Source organism: Trachurus trachurus, assembly GCF_905171665.1.
Source record: "Trachurus trachurus genome assembly, chromosome: 14".
Lineage (NCBI taxonomy): Eukaryota > Metazoa > Chordata > Actinopteri > Carangiformes > Carangidae > Trachurus > Trachurus trachurus.
In genome coordinates this window covers 7856858-7876758 of record NC_139903.1, presented here as the reverse complement: position 1 = coordinate 7876758, position 19901 = coordinate 7856858, and the positions used below count along the sequence as shown (strand labels likewise).

At 39.3% G+C, this 19901-nt stretch overlaps 1 protein-coding gene across 1 annotated transcript in view; it reads left to right on the top strand.

The window, feature by feature from the left end:
- Positions 1-19901, top strand: part of LOC310997337 (uncharacterized protein) — a gene marked incomplete at its 3' end in the record, with an annotated part of 36743 nt that overhangs the window by 10723 nt on the left and 6119 nt on the right. The window contains exons 2-10 of the mRNA XM_083987012.1: positions 6005-6157; positions 7003-7110; positions 13323-13596; positions 15344-15577; positions 17141-17247; positions 17339-17486; positions 18750-18802; positions 18987-19084; positions 19202-19352. Coding sequence (XP_083843138.1) covers positions 6005-6157; positions 7003-7110; positions 13323-13596; positions 15344-15577; positions 17141-17247; positions 17339-17486; positions 18750-18802; positions 18987-19084; positions 19202-19352 — 1326 coding nt within the window. The remainder of the gene's footprint in view (positions 1-6004; positions 6158-7002; positions 7111-13322; positions 13597-15343; positions 15578-17140; positions 17248-17338; positions 17487-18749; positions 18803-18986; positions 19085-19201; positions 19353-19901) is intronic.

Here is a 19901-nt window from a genome sequence, read left to right as displayed (position 1 = left end):
AGAACTCCCCTCTCATCACATCACAGTGTAAACACTCACACACATGAGGCCTGAGCTGTAGATCAACCTGAGCTTCATCACCAAAATGACACAAATATGTTTCTATCCACACGTTTTTATCTGCTTTAAGTTATATGAAATTAAGAAAGTCTTCATGGAAACAGTAAATTTCAATTAAATGTCATGAATATTGACAAAAAGCTTGCCCTGTTGATCTCATCAATGGGATAAATGCTGATGGAAACGGATCTTTGCCGGATAAATGTGAACTGCGATCATGTTTTACGTCGGTTTTGTACCGTATTTCCAGCTTTTCAAAGACAGGACAGACAGACAGACATGTTTTCTGTCCAGAACCGCCGCTGCTGTTGTGTAGAATTTAGTCATGCCGCCGTCTTCTGATGTTGCAGTTAGTTGGCATAGTTGGCACTATTATAACCTGTGCAATACTTGTTGATAGATGCAATCCATGTCTGCAAAAATGAATGGAAACACCTTAAAATGCAAGAAATGTACATTCAATACATCAATTTGATTGCAAAACAGCATGTGGCCTCATTTCGCATGGATTTTTATTCCATTTAAAGCTCTGAGGTGGAGACTTACTTTCACCAGCTTTAATCACATTGATATTGTTAACGATCTTCAGATAATTTGATTGATAAATGGATGGAAACAGAGCTAGTGTCGCCACAGTCAGAAAGTTGTTAATGGATTATTATTAATGTACATCAAGAAACTTAACACTTGACTTCTTAAACTCAAACTATTAAAAAAATGCTTTACTGTATGTGCATAAACCAGGGGTCTCCAACTCATTGATGGTGATCTACTGCTAGAATTGAGAATAATAGAAAGTCTTGTTCCTATTCTGGGATGTTTGCACTGCAGGTTCATGACTTTTTGCTTTGTGACAACAAAATCTGAAAGAATGTAAAAAGGGGGCATGGTTTTTATTTTTATCATTCAATCTGCAGTTCCACTTCCTGCCACCGTATGGGTGACAATGACAGAGTGGCGCTGTTTCCTGTTTTTACTAGTTGACTCCACAGGCAAATGAAGAAGCAACAGTAGAAAATACATAAATACTCATCAAATAAATAAACAAATAGTTTGTGCTCAACCATCACGGAGGAGATCCCATGAAAGAAGGAGGAAATGCACCTTTTTGTTTCATTTTAACCCAATATGGACAAACTAGTTTCCTCTTTAAAATGCAAAATACTTATTTAGAAATCAAAGTGTGATGTGTTGTGAAATGTTTAAAACAAGAAGCTGTGGCTTTCAGATTCTAGTTGCAGTTACAGTCTTTATTATTCATTTTAAAAGCTGGACTTTGAGGGAAAACCCATTCCCATTATTTATTTACATAATATTTATTATTCATAGCTTCATTTTTATGCTTCCAATGCCTGCATCAGTTAGAGCCTTGTTGTTGTTTTTATTAGGTCGCCTGTCCGTCTTAGTGATGCCTTGAAAGAACTTCCATGATGAAATAATCACATTTTGGTGACTAAAGGTCGAAGATAACATGAGATCAATCTATTATCAGTATCAGATATTGATAGTTTAATTTGTTCATCAGCTGTTGGACTGGATGGCGCCGAACTAGAATCAAAGACCATCAACAAATTACTACTTAAAATCACACACAACCTGCATTATTTTTAATACCTTTCAAAATTAAAATAGAAAAATTACACTAAATGAGTCCAATGTATGATTTGTGTGATCACTGCAAATGTATTATGAATTAATTTTGAGTAATTATTTGAATATAGGATAAATTATGTTTCTTTTCAGTAGCTTCCAAGTCATGTGACCTACTGACCCCAAACCAATGCTGAAAGGTCTAACTACCCTAGATGAATAAGACAAACCACTTTCCATGGTATTTTTTAGTGCTTATTCAATTTTATATGAATATTTTTATGCACCGTCGTATAATATTACAGAAATCACCTCGTATGTTTTTGTTCCTTGTGTTAGAGAACTTGTTTTTCTTGTTGACCAATCGGTGCTGCTCTCCCTCTGCCCTCTTGATCTAAATACCACCGGTATTTCATCACTGGCTGTTGCTTATACTTTCTATTCATGTTACTACAACACAATAAACTGAGGTTCTGTAATTTCGAGCAAAATGAAAATTATTTGCAATTCGAAATTTCAACTTGACAGCACTAATTTCTTTGTAAATCGTTCAATACTAAATGGCATAGGTTTAATACAGTTTACACATAATACCAACAATGATATTATGATAATTATGAATGGCTCTTGACTTAATTAACAGATCTGTCTATTGGCTTTATTAAAAAACAAAGCTCCTGTGTGTTTTAAATGCAGGATGTGAGGAGACGATTGTGTTTTCTCTCTCATTATTTCTCTCGACTCCTGCAAAAAATTGTGAGATAAATCCTCATTATGAGCTGGAACAATAATCCGTCGCTGTAGTGGAGTGTGGTGGTGAAGGCCTCACTGCTGTTTTTTATTTATTTCTTTTATATACCAACAACAAAACGGTGTCGAGTTGCTGCTGCAGGAAAGAAAACTACATATTTATCCAGAGTGATGATGTCAGAACATCTGACTCTGTAGTAGCTACTTCATTTGAAATAATCTTTCTATATAATTCTTAGGAGATAATTATGAATGGAGAGGAAACTGCAGCCGTGGTCTGAGCGTTTTTGTCAGGTTAGTCAGAGTTGTATTACGTAAGTGGATGGAGAAACCGCTCTGAGTCACACACACTCATTCACTTCACAGTCGAACAGTTTCACAAACAATATTTAATTCAGCAACTGCTGCAAGTTTTCAGGTCTGCTTGGGGATTTTCCAATGGATCAATAACTTTAAAGATAGTGATAGAAATAGTTTGTTGTTTTGCCAGATGCAGAGATGAAACTGAAACTTTGCTGGGATCACAACTCATTGTTGCTGGTCAGATTCTGCTGTTAGGCCCCGCCCCCTAATTGTAATCCCACCAATCACAGAGCACCTCTCCGTTCTGATGATTGGTTATTGATCTGATCCAGCATTTACCACAGGTCTGAGTGTAATCCTGCAATGCTGATGTGTTTAATAAGTTAAACTGGTGTGTTTGTGTGTATTTGACAACTTTTTCTCGATCCGTACTGGTTTACCTATAACTTTTACCAGAATAAAAGCACAAAAATTACCTTAAAATGTGACTGTGGTCACATGGAGCCACATTAAACACACATAATGTTAAATATTTGACCTTTGATGACCACAAACACATTGAAAAACAAACATTCAGATTAATATAATGTGGTTTTCATCACAAAATGGTGGAGTTACCAACAGTTTCTGTCCAAGAAGAGCAGGAAGCAACAGTCAGAAAACCTCATGAGCAAATTATCTATAACGAAAGATAGATTCTGAATGATTAACTAGAGCCGGTGGTTTTATTGTGGCACTCTGGGAGTCACGTGACCGAAGCCAGACCAAAGTAAAAAATATATAAAGAATAATATATATATAATTTACCCCTTTTTCACTGCTGCTGATGTGTTTTACATATTTATTCAACATGCAATGTGTTCAAAGGCGTTTTTTTAAGAAGTGTGACCACAGTGAACTGATGACAGGAAGTTTTATTCACAACGGTGTAAAAAAAAAAAAAAAAGTGTGACACTGACACACAGATGATAGAGCTGCTGGTCGGTCAAAGAGGGGAAGCTCATTTCCATCCTACACGTATGAATGAATGAATGAATGAACTAACGAAACTGTAGTAAACTCCGACAAGGAAATGTGATAATTATGTTAAACCAACAAAAGGAAATGTTGTAACCATGTTTTATTTTACAGTGTAGGCTATGATGATTTGTATAATGGTATGTAATGAGCTGTAGCACCAAGCAAACACCAATGTCTCTTTTACAATCATGCCTATATATAATGTCAAATATTCTAGTCAATGATATGTAAAAACCACAGTAGCTTCATATTTCATTCATTTTTTGGACATTTTGGAGCAGGCATGGACAAAGGGCCGGTGTGGCTGCAGGTTTTTGTTCCAACTAATCAACTACTACTCAAGATCAGTTGATTACATGAGTTCAGGTCTGGTCCGGTTTGCTGCTGCTGCTGCTGCTGCTGCAGCCACACCGTCCCCTTTGTAGAGAATCGGTTGCTCATGCCTGTTTCAGAGGAATCGCCTCTGGTTTCTGTGCAGGTCTGAACTTTTCCCATCATGGTGTTAACACAACAACCAGCTTCACTCTCTGCAGGCAGACACACACACACACACACACACACACACACACACACACACACACACACACACACACACACACACACACACACACACACACACACACACACACACACACACAGAGTCAGAATCCGGGAGTGCAGATATGAGCACGAGTTAATTTTTAACATTTCCTCTCGGAGGTGTTTAATATATTACAATACCCTGCTCTGTTTATACATGTGAAAATGTTGCCTCACTGCAAGATGGTGCAACTTTATCGTCAGAGGTGTTGATGCCAGAGGTGGATTTTTTTTTCTTTTTAATTTACAGTATGGTTGTAACACGCCTGAGAGGAGGCTGTTGTCGTCTGAGCTGATTTCTCTCTTTTTTTTATAGCAGGAAAATGTCAACCTGACCTTTTTTAGCTGGATTTTAATTTGGCATTTGGGCATAATTCACAGTATCATCATCATCATCATTATCCTGAATCTATTAAGATGATATTTATAAACATGTACGTATGGGTTTGTGTCTCTTCCACTGAATATATTGTTGTTTTTGCTGTTTCTTTTGACTTGTTTTTTTAATTTCTAAGCTCTTATTATTATACCTTTTGTTTCCTCTGAAGTTGGGTGTGACACAAACAGTAAACCTCAGGTGTTGCCTACCTTTCCTCCCCTTTATGTCCACTTTCATAATAAAATGAATGTGCATTTGCTCAAAAAGCCACTGAAGCGATGAATCGATGTCAGAATAATCGATTTGTTCCATCTCAGAGTCGATGACCCACCCGACATCTGTCCAGCTGTTGGTCCAGCTGTCGTCTTTAAAAAAACAAAACGTAAAAAAAAAAAACTTAAGTCCTCTTTGTTCACTGTTCACCAGAAAAGCCCCAAAATAATCAGCAACATTATGTTGAATAGAGAAAAGCTTAAATGATATTATTGATTAATTAACATTTGAGAGTCTGAAAGCAGCTGCTTGAAGAGTCATTTGTTGACCGTTTCAATAGTTGAAGAATATTTTTCTGTTGGTTTACTACTTGATATAAAACTACCTTTTTCTAAATAGATTTTTCTCTTTTCTTCGCCCCCACACAGAGTTTGCAGGTCACTCTAACATTGGATTGCTATAAATTCTGACTCAGTTTGATATTAAATGTCACTAAATTCCACCGTCTCCAATGCACAGCTGCTGAAATTTACATATTATATTATATTTTCATGTCTGTGACAGCAGCTGCCATCTCGCCTTATCTAGATGTGTGTGGTTGAACCTGTTGTTGTTGTATGACTGTTTTTTATTATAATTAACCTCATTATAAATGATCGTGAGTAATAGGATTTCCACACCACTTAAAAAGTGTGAACTCGTGACAGTGAAAAGACTTTATTTCATTTGTTTAATACATACTAGTATCTATATACCTTTGTGTTTTGGCTGCACAATTTCAACCTCAGCTCACTACAGCTGTCATTCATTAAAAACTGATGACAGGAGATATTAAGCTATAGAAGAAGAAATCCAAACAGTTGAAACCTTAACCGTTTCCTTATTTCATAGATAAAAGCTATAAACTTTAATAATATAACAATAAAAAAAAGACAGAAAACCTCAATACATAAAGTTGCACACTTGTATTTGGAGTATATGAGAGCTGCACTTAACGTCTCTGTTTGTTCTCACTACAACAAACTCTCCACGCTCTGCAATGCTGTTGCTTCCAGTTGTGTTAAACTCTTCCTCCTATTCCTCCTCCTCCTCCTCCTCCTCCTCCTCCAGTGGTTGGGTGCTCCCTCCTGCCAGCGAGGCAGCTACGCCTTCTACAAGTCGGTGAGCAGCAGAGCTCAGCCCGACGGGCCCGTCCAGGTCTGGAGGCTCGGGGAGTTTTACTTCATCCGCTGTGGCCCACAGGACCCGGTGTGCATCGCTGAGGTGAGACTCTGTCACACTTTGACTCTTTTTAAACTCTGGTTTCTGAGTTTAGTTCATAGACTGTAAATAAAAGAGGTTTAGTTTAGTTTTTTTCAGTTCAGTTTTGTTTTTTTTGTTTTTTTTAAGTATATTTTTCGGCTTTTTGCCTTTATTTGATATTGATGACAGTGCAGGAAACGGGGAGGCAGAGAGAGGGGGAATGACATGAAATGAAAGGGCTGCCCGATGCGGGATTCGAACCAGGGCCGCCTGTGGTGAGGACTGTAGCCTCTATGGGGTGGTCTACATCTACACACAAAGGTTGTGTTGCAGAATCATATATTTCTTCCCCAGGAAACAATTGCAGTGCGGTTTATCTCTCTTTTAATATTCATTTTTTTACTGCAAAAGTTGCAAAATATTTGGACATTATAAAGATATTCAGCAAGTAATCTCAAATAAAAGTTGCGAAACCAAGTATTAGGTGGAAAAACCACAGAGCCAGAGAGGAGGAAACTGGTCACTGATCATAAGCAGCCTCCTCTTTTACCTGTTAACACTGAAACTAACCAGGACTCACCTGTGCAGCCTGAAGCTGCAACAGGCTCTGGAGCTACAGACGACCAGCACCACGTTTTACTGAGCCAACGTCCCACTGAGAGGCTAAATTTAGAGGATTGAGGCCGCGAGCTGAAGCAGCTAGTGAGGACACATGTTGTCACGGAGCCTGTGTTGTATTTAGGTTGATGAGTTGACAGCGACTGATCAGAGTGAAAGAACCCGGTTTAAGTTTCTTTAGTCACAAGATGCTTAAACCTTTAAACCTTTAAACCTGACGTTCGTTTCTTTGTCTCCTTCGTGTGCAGGTGACCTTGCTATGGGAGGACCAGACACGGCGCCACCTGCTGGCCAGCGCCAGGCTTTATTTCTTACCTGAAGACACACCGAAGGGCCGGACCAGGGAGCACGGAGAGGTGGGTCAGAGGGTCCAGGTCCTTGTGTCTCTTTAGTTTAGTTTAGTTTAATAAGTTTATTTGTATCAGGGGCAATGTACAAAATAACATACGTCTCGAAATGAGAAGAGATGCCTTTCACTTCATATTAAGGGTTAGAGGTGTTTCAGTTTATCTGCCAGTGCTTTTATTATTGCTATTATTATAAATATTATTATTATTACTGGTGAAGCTGCTGATTTACATTGTGGTTCATCTGCACAACGCAAATTCCTGCTGCTTTGTGTACCAGCACTTCCTGTTCCTGCTGCTCTGTCTGTCTGCCTGGGAACAACACAGTTCGAAAGAAAAGATAAAGTGCGTCTATGAAAATGCTTTTGTGAATGCTATTGACAGCATGTGACCTACCTCACCTACCTGTCGCTGATGATGACACCTGTGCTGCAGCTGCTTTTATAACTTATAGAAGATGTATGTGAGAAATACTGCAGGTACTGTATTAGCCACATGCTAACAACATCCAACCTCTGGTACCCCGCGACTCACTCACACAGTCTCTATGATGATGATGCACTAACAGAAGGAAATTAAGTGGATTAATCTGTAAACATACATCTGGGAGAAAGGATTATGGATTGTGCAGAAAGCTCAAAGGTGTGTGTGTGTGTGTGTGTGTGTGTCCATGAGAAAATGTCTCCATCTTTCAAACTCATCTCCTCTGGTTCAGATCCTGGTTTTGTTTCTGCTTTTGTCGAGACGTTTCTGAGAGTCACAGCGACGTCTTTTAACGTTACGACAAACGATGATAGTTGTAGCTGCAGCTCAGTGGGATAAATAACATGTTTAAATGTGAATATTCTGCCTCCAGTGTAGTTGTCAGTTAGATCAGTGTTTCACATTAACATTAATTCCTCGTCTCTGGTGACATATTGGGTCATTTTATGATTAAATACCATGCATTTTTTTCATATTCAAGCTCCTTTAAGTTATAAGTTTTGTCCCAGAGGAGGAAAAACCTCCTGGATCCTGACTTTAATTCAATCCAATTTAATTTAACAAATCAAACAACATAATTGTGCTATTATTTTCAACATTAAGTGTGGATTAAAGGACTTTGTTCCCCGTCCACAGAGGTTTGTCCTTAGTGATGATGGTTAATGGTCTAATGAATGAAATGTGTTTGAGGCTCAGCTCGGCAGATTCAGCCGAGCGAGAGAAGGAAGAAGAAAAGATAAACAGGAAGAGAGATAGAAAGACAAAAACAAAGAATAAAGACAAAAACAAACCACAAAAGAAAGAAAGAAACTGGGACAGGAAGTGTGAATGCCCCTGTTGATGATGTCATTGACACTCATCACTCAGTCAGTCACAGACGTTTGTGGGCAAAGTGAAAAAACCTCTTCACAGTTTGTTTACTGTCATTGTTGAGTTCATGGTTTTTAATTATCGATTTGATTGGATGAGACACTGAATGACGGTGATGAGTCGTCACGGCAGCAAAACAGGAAGTAAAACAGACTGAGGAGGAAGTGCTCAGATCTCCTACTGAAATATGAACAAGTATTAAAAATCACATGGAAGAAATACTTGAGTTGAAGTCTTGTATTCAAACGTACTGAAGTAAAAGTAAAAAAGTAAAATATAACACATAACTACATCAATAACTATCATTAAATATTTTAATTCATTGTTAGAGCCAGGGGGCGGAGCTAACAAGGCTTTTCTGAGAAGCAGAAGGGACTCCCTGTTTTTAACTTGTAAAGGTTTCTGAAACATTCACAGTAGAAACACAAAAATCATATCATATTGTTGAGGAAGTCGTCTGGACGTTCACGGTCTGCTGCTTTTTCTGATCGGAGCTACCGTCTTCTCACAATAAGCCCAAATGTGAGACCAGCGCCTATGTTGATACTAAATAATTGTAATTTATAAATGACTATAGATGACTAACTCTGGATTAATACTAATTAATAATCTATAATGTGTTTTTTGATTATATTTTCATACTTAATGATAATAATTGATTCAAATGGGTTGCTTGTTGATAGTTCAGTTGGTTGCTCATTTCCTGCCTCTCTCCAACTGCCCTGTTTGTTAAAGGCATAAAAAGCCCTAAAATATACTAAAAATAGATAAATAAATAATGGATTCAGCTTTTTTTTTTTTTTTTAAACACTTAACCTACTTAATACTTATTTTTAATGCTATTATATCAGGAACAAACCAGTTATTTAGATGTCAGTGGTTCATAATATCATATATTATAAGTGTAAGTAAATCATTAAACTATTTATGCTGCACATTATACATACAATGACTGAAACATGCAGTAATAGTGTTTATAGATATTTTATTAGTGAAATTTCCCCCATTGATGAATCCAGCTGTATTTATTATAAACCCATAACTATATCGCATAGTGTATCTGTTTTATATATTGCCTTATAGTTACCGGTAAGCACAATATTTGGATTTAAAGTGAATTTAAAGCTTCAATATTGCATTATGTCAAAACAAATGTTACTTTCCACCTTTGAAAACAGTCAAACACACCAGATAGATGAGTTTAAACTGATGCCAGTCCTCCTGATTCATTCATTGTGTGTCTGTCTGTGAAAGTGAGCGGCTCCCTAATATAATCTGGGGAATGCTTTAAGAACATCTATTAATAACCTCGCCACAGGAACACTGCCTCCTTTTTTTATCCAATCATATTTGACCAAGAATCTAAACAGGTTAACCTTCAGTTTATTAAAGTCTCCTTTTTGTTGATGTTGTTGTTATTTCTTTAGCTGCACAAGACTCAACAACAAACTGCATGTATTTAATAATGGGGCTAATTAATAATAATAATAATAATTAGAATCATAATAATCACATCTGGGTCAGATATCGAGCAAAGTCTGTGCAAGAATAATGAAAAATGTGATGCGGTTTGAGAAAAGAAAAGCAGCGTTGGACATGAGTGTTTGTGATTAACACGGTTCACATGGCGGCTGCAGCTCGGCCTTCACATGAGAATCCCCCTGTGGGAATCAGACTAATGTATTACCCAAATGTAAATCCCATGACTCGTCTGAAACCAAATTTTCCACATTTTTAAACTTAGATATTCCACAGCTGAAGCTGAATCCATGCACACAGAGGTTTTAATTTTCCTGGAGGACAAAATGAGCCCTGTGAAGCTGCTTTTTTTTTTTTTTTTTTACACTCACTGCTGCTGCCCAGTTTCTTTTTATTATGTGGAGGCTTTTATTCCTTAAAACGTCTCATTTGTCTCCATTATTATCTTCTTTAAAACTCTGTGAAGCCGTTCAGTGGTTTATTACTGCTGCTGTTGAGATGATTGATGAATCAGTTTTTAAGAAGCATGAAAGAAAGAAAAAAACGAGCACCACATGTGTGTTTAACTCTAATTTACATTTATATGACATAGCCTAGTTGTTTTTTATCAGACATAAAAATCTCATCGTCTACTTTGACTTCCTGTTTGGGTTTGGATCAGGCTTTCCACTTCCTGGTTGCATTATAACATATACATAATGTGGCATGAGAGATTATTTTACCTTAAAGAGAAACTATGCAGGATTTGTAGCTTAACTATGCCACGTTTTTACCTTAAAGGATAGCTCAACATTTTGGCAAATTGGCCCATTGGCATAATCCCTATAGTTTTAGCAGTAGGTTTGTTACATTTAATTGTCGGTGCAAGCTATTTTTAGAACGGCGGAGCAGAGCCGCGAGCTGCTCAGAGCTATGCTACAGAGGCTCATGGGATTTCTTGGTTTCCCTCATCAAACTCATCAAATACACAATCCAACAACTCCAAAATGCTCTGGTGGACTGTATAGCCTAGTAAATACTGATGAGGTTTTAACGTCACAACATAACAGACATCAGAGCTGCAGCTCAACTGACCTGTAAGAAGTGACACTAAGTAAATATTAATCAATTTGATTTATTTCACAATAATCAATAGCAATAAGCAGCAGCAAGAAAACAGACTGAAGTGTGTGTTTGTCTGTGTGTGTTTGAGTCAGTCATAAATCTACAGTTGTTTTTTCCCTCTGAGGCTCTGGAGTTAAATTTAAACCAGTTTCCTTTTGCAGTGATGAATCAGGTTTAAAACTATTTATCCACTAGCTACTATTTAAAATCTCCTGAAGAGCCACGGTTGTTTTCTACTTTGTTTTTGAATGTGTAACTTACTACAGTATTTTTACATATATTTTATAAGTATCAAACTTAACAGATACATGAAGTAACTTTGAGTTTAAATTAAAATGTGTAAATGAGACAAAAAAAAAAAAAATCCTCAGTTCAAACCAAGTGTGTGATGTTTTAGTTTGAGCTCGTATCAGGTTACGACAAAGAAAACAATGAATGCAAATGGGAGCTGGAAAAACAAAAGAACCAGTTTATTAGGAGGAGTTCACTGGAGTCACTCACACATGCAGGAAACATTTCAGTCACAGCGTCGACGAGTCTCTCATCAACTTCCTCTTTCATTCCTAAATGTTCACTTTAAATGTCAACGTCAACATTTAATCTGTGTGACTGCTTTAATTTAATTTAAAGCGATAAATGACTCACACAAAAGGTTTTAGGTTTTTTATTTTTTGTCAAATGGAAAATTAATTGAAGAAAATGTGATAAATAAAAATGAAAAAGAAGAAAAGACAATAAAAAAGGAGATCTATATGAGAAGAAAGTGGAGGAACTCGTCAGGTGGCTTTTAGCTCCACAGTTAATAGTTCAACAGTTGATATGTGAAACGTTGTGTAATCAAACTGGAAGGTAACGCACAGTGTTTATCAGAGCAGCAGCTATAGCAGCTAAAAGGCAAACATCCTAAATGATTAATAATAAAGAAATAAAAACAAAAAACTTAATTTAAAGAAGAGTGAATCCTCTTGTTATATTCATCTGATATTTCAACATTTAAACCTTATCTCTGTCTCCACTGATCTCTTTTTTTTTGTGCCATCACGTTAACGTCTCGACTTTTCGTTCAAGTGTCAAGTCTGATTTATTGTGAATACGCTGGGGAAGATAAGTTCTTGATCTCCTGCTGCTGGTTTTTTGCCCTTATTTCACTTGATCAAATGCAAATGAATTTATAACCTTTCTAAGATGATGATGATATTATTATTATTATTTCTGGATGTTTTGTTGATATTCTGTCTCCTTTTTGTTAAAATGAAATAACTATAAAAAACTAAAGATGGTCGATCAAATACTTATTTTCTCCACTGTAACAGGTAAACACATTAAATGACACTAACAGAGAGTCTTGACCCGTGACTGATATCAATGATAATCACAGGATACAAGAAACTGATGCAACTAGAATCCACTTTGAATCAGCTGATAATAACACAATGTGTGACATGAGGAAAAACAAACCTGAGAGTCACAGACGGTTATCAGAGAAACAATACCGCTTTTGTCCACAGGTGTCGCCAAAATCAACACAAAATGAAAGTTCTTTGTTGCTATGACTCTCAGAAACCAAAGCAGGATCTGCACACAGGAGGAGATGAGTCTGAAAGATGGAGTGGATATTTTTTTTTCTCCTGGACACACACCTTTGAGCTTTCTGCACAATAATCTGTTTTCCCAGTGCATGTTTATACAGATTTATCAGCTTCATTTTCTTCTGTTAGTAGGCCTACTACATCGTCGTAGAGACTGTGTGAGTCTCAGGACGTATTCACACCAGACTTGTTCAGTTCAGACAAAACAGACTGTTTCCTTGGTGTGTGGACGTTTTGGGTCGGTGAACAGAGACGACCTCTTCAGCTCTGACTCGGTTCACTTATTTGGTCTGAAACAAACCCTGGTACGATTCATTTGTGGTGTGAATGCAATCTGAACCAAATGCAAACCCCCAGCACCTTTTTTTGGATTCAACAGGCTTCCGTTGTTGTCAGAAAAGGTGAAAGTCATCACTCGTTCGCAACGTGCACCAGCAGCTCAAACTTCGTAATCTACCTGATCGGTTCTCTGCTGACGAGAAACCCTGCTGTTGTAATCGTATAGTGAGCATTGATGAAGGCTGAAGGTGTATTCGTCCTTGATGCTGCACAATTAGGAGGACGTGAACGCACCTTGGACATACCAAATTTAAAGGAACGGCAGAACCCTTTCAGAGTAAAAGCATCAAACAAACAAAGTGAAGAAAACGTCTCATACATGTAAATCACAACACTTCCTGTCTCTGTTTCCTCCAGGATGAAGTTCTGGCCGTGTCCAGGAAGATGGTGGTGCGGGTGGACGACCTGGTGAGGTGGTCGTGTGCACATCCGCTGGGTTGGAGCGGCAGCATGAAGCCGGGGCTGGGGCCGACCTGCGGGACCAACGGGCTCCACAAACCTCCACCACAGAGCAGCAGTGGGAACAACAACAGCAACAACAACAACAACATCAGCAACAGCAACATCAGCAACAGCAACACAACGGGCCCAGCAGAGAAGAACAGCGAGCCACTCAAAGACAAAACAGAGAGTAAGAAACACACTGAAAACCAACACTGACTCCAGTTTGTTGGAGAAATCACAACATGTGTTCTCTCAGGGACTGAACAGGGCAACTTAAACAACTATTTAATAATGATAATTACCAATAATAACAATAATAGAGTCTGTATGTGGCAAAATGAAACACTATATTAGTGAAAAAAAACAACCAACCAATAAAACCAAAAGTAAGTAGTTGATAAAATAAATGTTCAATGGTCATTTTTTTTTATTTTAAGAGAATAAAGGAGGAGAGTGTCTCCTTCAGACTGTGAAACATCTGTAACCTCTGGTTTTCCCGCTTCGCCTCAGGAACAAAATGAAAACGATTTTTAGGCTTTTTATGTCTTTATTATAGAGACAAGTCTGAGTCATTAATCCTCGGTGCAATAATTCATCACATGTTCATTTATTTCAGGCTCATGCGCAATAATGAAATGTTATACTTATTTTTATTAGAGATGCACGGCTTGTGAAATTCCAGGCCGAAATCGATGTTTAGAATAACAATTTTCCCAAAGGCCAATGCTGGTATTGATGTTTTTGCTCTGTTATTTTCTTCCTCTTTTGTGTAAAGGAAACAAAGAAATCTTAATTACTGACAAAAAACCTGTCATTTTCACTCACTTAAAGCAGAAGTAAGTGGTCCGGTCGTTTTCGTTAATGCTGCGTTCCAGGCAGGCTTTTGAAATCGTAAATTACAGCTTCAAGTCACAACTTACGACTTTGTAGCGTTCCAGGCAACCCACTCGTGTTTTTCCGACCTGTTTTACCGGTGAAAGTCACTATAACGGCCACTCGTAACTTCCGACCGGTGAACTCGTACCAGATCGAACTGGTACGACTTCACGGTCGGAAAAATACGAGTTTCCTTGAACGCACCATAACAGTCCTCGTCCCTACGTCGCCACATTCACGGCGTCCCTTGGCTGCACACACAGCCCTGCATGCTGTTCTCTCTTCTCACTGGATAAAAACTGTAGGATACGATAAATGTTTTCTCCTCGGCTCAGAGCAGAGCAGAGTGACTGACAGACCCGTGTTTCAGACCAAACACTCTATGTAAGTGATTGCTGTCGGAAGATATAACTATTTAAGACTTATATTAACACAAATATATCACTTACTTCTGCTTTAACTTTAACAAATTGAACATGCACGCATCCTCTGGCGTCTCCGGCAGAGTTACATCACCACAAAAAAGAAACAAATCAGCACAATATGGCACTACTGAACCAGATAAACAGATGTTGAGCCAATGCATTGGTGCATTTTTTTTAAATGTTGTTGTATTGTTGTAAAGGCCATCTTGAATCATTAATGTTGAACCATAGACTACAGGTTATAGAGACGTACAGGCTAAAACTAAAATATACAAATGCTCCTTCATCCCGTCAGTGCCGTCACTTTGCACAGTTCTTAATCCATCTGCACTTTACAAAACTGTATTGTTTTTAAACTCCTTGTGTCTTCCTCCTAGTATGTATTTTATTGTTTTATTGTCTTTTATTGTCTATTGTGTGTGTTTTTACTACTGTAACTGCAACTGCACAACAGACTTCCCCTCCGTGGGACGATAAAAGCTCTGAATCTGATTAAAACCACAGATCACTGTCACAGAGAACGCGACTCTACGTCTCGATAATCAGATTTTTGTAGCGTGAAGCAAAAGAAAGTGTGAAGTTTGTAAGAAACTGACTCGTGTTTTGGTCCACCCCCCCTCCCTCCCTCCTCAGACGGCCCGATCGTGGAGCGTCATGGCGTCAAGGTGCTCAGCTACCCGCAGTACTGCCGCTTCCGCTCGCTGCAGAGACGCGTCCTGGACGGCGCCCGGGGGCCGGTGCTGCAGGACCCCCACCTGCTGGCGCTGGGGGGCGTCAGGGCGCCGGCCGCCACCCGCGTCCTGTACTGCAGGGACACGTTCAATCACCCGACGCTGGAGAACAACGCCGGCTTCTCCTGGCAGTTCAGTAAGTGTCCCAGAAACCAGGAAACCAGGGATCCTTTCAGAATAAAAGTCTCTTTGTTCACCTTTTTATTAAAAAAATCACTTCCAGGTTAATTTTGTATCTTCTAACAGCCACCAGGGGGCAACTGGTTCTCTGTGCTGCAGGGTCTCATTTATACGCCCTAGAAAATAAAAGCACAAGCTATAGGAGTGTGTGTGTGTGTGTGTGTGTGTGTGTGTGTGGTTAAGACAAAATATTTGATAATCAGCTTCCTCAGAGCTGCAGCTTCTCTGAGTCTGAGTGAAACTCTGCCACCTGCTGGTGACACGTCAGGCAGGGAGGATATTCATGCTTCACATGCTTTTATTGTGAAAGGGTGTCCACTCCTTTTTACAGAGTAGATCATTATTTATTTAATTAATTAAATCAAAAATCTTCAAATATCTCTGGACATGAACAGGCGGGAGCTTTAGTTCTGTTGTCTTTGTTTCACTCTTGTGTGTGTGGGTGGACTTGAACAATGTGCGTGTCTCTTAACGACAGGAACTGGATTAACGAGTCGTGTTTACAAAGACCGGCTATGTAAATTAACCTGAATTATTGTCTCAGTCGTCCAACGTGCTGCTGACGCAACATCATAATAATAATATATAATATACAATGGTAAAGAACAAAACGTTATTGGAGAGTCGATCAGAAACTACATCATAAGACTCAAACCTTATTTATCATTAATAATGTGATTTAAATGAGATATTAATCCTTTTTTCTTGAGAACATCCCAGACCGGTTGTGTTTTTGTGACGTCACTGTTAAATCTTCATCTGATGTTTACTTCCTGTTCTTATCAGATCAGTTCCCTCTTTATCAGTTCAATTGACACTAATTTAGTGGAAAGCTGATCTGTTGTTAAATAAATACACAACGGTAAAGAAATATAAATATTTTTTTAACCTGCTTTGGGTCTTTGGTCGATGTGTTTATCATTTAAAGCTGAAGTAAGTGGAATATTTGTGTTAATATAAGTCTTAAATAGTTATATCTTCCGACAGCAATCACTTACATAGAGTGTTTGGTCTGAAACAGGGGTCTGTCAGTCACTCTGCTCTGCTGTAAGCCGAGGAGAAAACTTTCCTTGTATCCTACAACCTTTATCCAATGAAGAGAGAGAACGGCATAAAGGGGCGGTCCAGTGTGTGCAGCCAAGGGCTGCGTGTGAATGTGGTGACGTAGGGACGAGGGCGGGGACTGCTAACTCCATCGGCTGACGGGAAGTTCTGCTTTAAATTTAAATATTAATATGTAAGAGATTAAAAATGTGATATTGGATCATTGTTTTGCTCCATATTGAGACATGGTTTTTGATTTCTGAGATGAATGATTATCATTCTAACCCTCTTTAAACAGTCACACACTGGCTCTTTAATGAGACTCACTGATCGTAGGTTTGATTCCTCGCTGGTCAGGAAGGTGGACATTGGGCGAGATCCTTAAGTTTTAGGAAAAATCTGAATGAATGCCACTTTCCTCCTCCTTCTAAAGTTCTTACTTGTGTCTTCTTGTTCTTCTCTTCTCATTCAGCAGGATGTCCGTCTCTCAGTCTTCGGGGACGACCCCGTAAGAGGAGAGGCCGCGACGGCAAAGACTCCCCGACCTCCAGCCAATCAGAGTCCTGGATCGAGAGGATGAAGGTCTGTTGACTCGTTTGTTTGTTTTTATGAAGTTTTGTTTCTAACGGTGATGAAGACGAGTGTGTGTGACGATGAGCTACGTGTCCGACAGGAGAACGTGATGGGCAGCGTGGAGGCCGGCTGCGAGGGCGGCTGGCTGCCTCACCCCGAGGAGCAGCTGTTCCTGGATCAGCTCTTCTCCTACATGGAGCGTAACGGCTCGCCCATCCACAAGGTCCCCAACCTGGGCTTCAAGAAGAGTGAGTCTGGCCCCGCCCCCTTTCTACCCGCCCCCTTTTCTCCTCTTCCTGTTCCTCCCTTTTCCTTTTCTTTCATCTCACCTTTTCTCCTTTTTGTATCTTTTTTCTTTTCTTCTGTTTTCTTTTGCCTTTTCCTCTTTTTCCCACCCTCTCTGTCTCTTTCTTTTTCCTTCTCATGTTTCTCTCTCACTCTGTACGTTTACATGACACTTGAAACAAACTTAATCCGTCTTGAACTGGATATCTAAAGTGCATGTAAACACGTTGCTCCAACTCAGACTGGACTCCAGATCCGACTAAAACACCTAGATGATGTGATTGGAAACCGTTTTTCTTCTGCATGTGTTACTATAAACGCTTTAATCGGACTGAAATTGGACAATGTATGTGCGCATGTTTCACAACAAGTCATAGTTTATTTATTAAGCACATTTTAAAAACAACCTCAGTCGACCAAAGTGCTGTACAGTTATAAAAAAAACAAACAATATAGTTAATCATGGACAATATAATGATAATAAATAATCTTGATAATAATAATAAATTTAGAAAGTGAAAAGGAGAGCCAAGGTTACTCGCTGAGCGTGGAGTGAACCAACGCCAAGGAGAAAAATTCAGAATCAGTGCATTTCACAATAACAACCGGCTGAAATGAGACACACCGCCACCTAGTGTTGAGGAGGCAGACATGTTTTCATCAACTATTCAATTTTCCCTGTCGCATGTAAACTGGGAGAAGGACAGAAATCTGGAGCTTTTAACATGTAAACGCACTGACTCTCTCTCTGTTTTGCTCTATATTGATGATTGATGATCATTGACAGAGTGTGACTGGTTGTGATTGGCTGATATTATGTAAGAAAGAAGCTGTATTAAACTCACAGTCTGTTTTTTAGCTGCAGCAGCTTCAGAGCGTTTTCTGGCTCCTTTTATTATTAATTATGATTTAATTCTAAATAGATGAATTCAACTTTATTTTCCCATCAATCAACTTTGTTAAAAATCAAAAACTAAACAAAAACTCTTCACATCTCTGGTCTTGGTAGTAGAAGTTTCCTCAGCAGCAGGTTCAGCTTTAGTCTCTGTGTCTCCATAGATGTTCTCTGGACTGAGTCGGTCACATGCAAAGAACTTGTTTGGTCAAACTGAGAGTTTTATTTCTGATTTACAAACTGTCTCTGACTTTTATTTCCTGTTTCCTCTCTGTTTCCTCCTGCGCCGCTGGATTCAATCATGGCCGCTCCGCTGTCTGTGATCCTGTAGTCGACCTCTTCCTCATGTACTCGGTGGTCAAACGGCTCGGAGGCTACAAGAAGGTCGGTGTCTATACCTCCTCTTTTAATTTCACTAACCTTTATTTAAACTGGTTTGTAACGGATAAATCCTTGAATTTAGTAAACACAAAGAGCTGATTCAGTCTTCTTTTTTTTGTCGGATTCAGACCAGCAGGATGTTGTGAGTTCAGACTTGACTCTGACTGTGTGTGTGTGTGTGTTACAGGTGACATTGGACCGTCTGTGGAAGGTGGTGTATAACGAGCTGGGCGGTTGCCCCGGCAGCACCAGCGCTGCCACCTGCACCAGGAGACACTACGAGAGGTCAGACAGTCACACACACACACACACACACACACACACACACACACACACACACACACACACACACACTCCCCCCTCCCCTCCCCCACTCATCACCCCTTGCCCTCTGTGTCTCAGGTTGATGCTTCCCTACGAGGAACACCTCAGAGCCGGAGGAACTGAGTTCAAGATCCCAGAATCCCCGACTCCTCCTCCTCCGTCGAAACCCCGAGGGATCAGAGGCAGGAAACCGGTTCCTCGAGGCCGAAAACCAGGACCCAAACCCAAGGTGAAGAAGATCACAGCTCCTGCTCCTCTTCCTCCTCCTCCTCATCCTCCTCATGCGCCTCCTGCTGCTGCTGCTGCTGCTGCTGCTGCTCCTCCTCACCTCGCTGTAAGTGACAACACTTTTTACAGTTATTTTACCTGCTTTAAATGTGTCACTCAGAAACCACCTCTTTGTTTTTACTCTCTCAACTTTGACTTAATAACTAATTTTGAAGTAGTAGGGATGAAAGACGCTGTAGCTCAAGCCGAGTAAACACACGAGCCTCCCACAATGGCGACTGCATTGTTCCCAAGTGTACAACATCATTTGGACAGTCTGCCTTTTCAATAAAAGGGGTTAACCTATGGAACACTTTACCCACTCACCTGAAACTGGAGACTGACACAAACTCGTTTAATAGAGGACTAAAAGCATGGTTAAAAGCAAAACAACAATGCTCACATGTATAAATATGGACTTTTTTATTGTTACTATTTTTACTGTTACGATCATGATTCTGTTTGCTCAAGCTCCTCTCGTTGATCTTGTGCTCTGTATTTTTTAGTATGC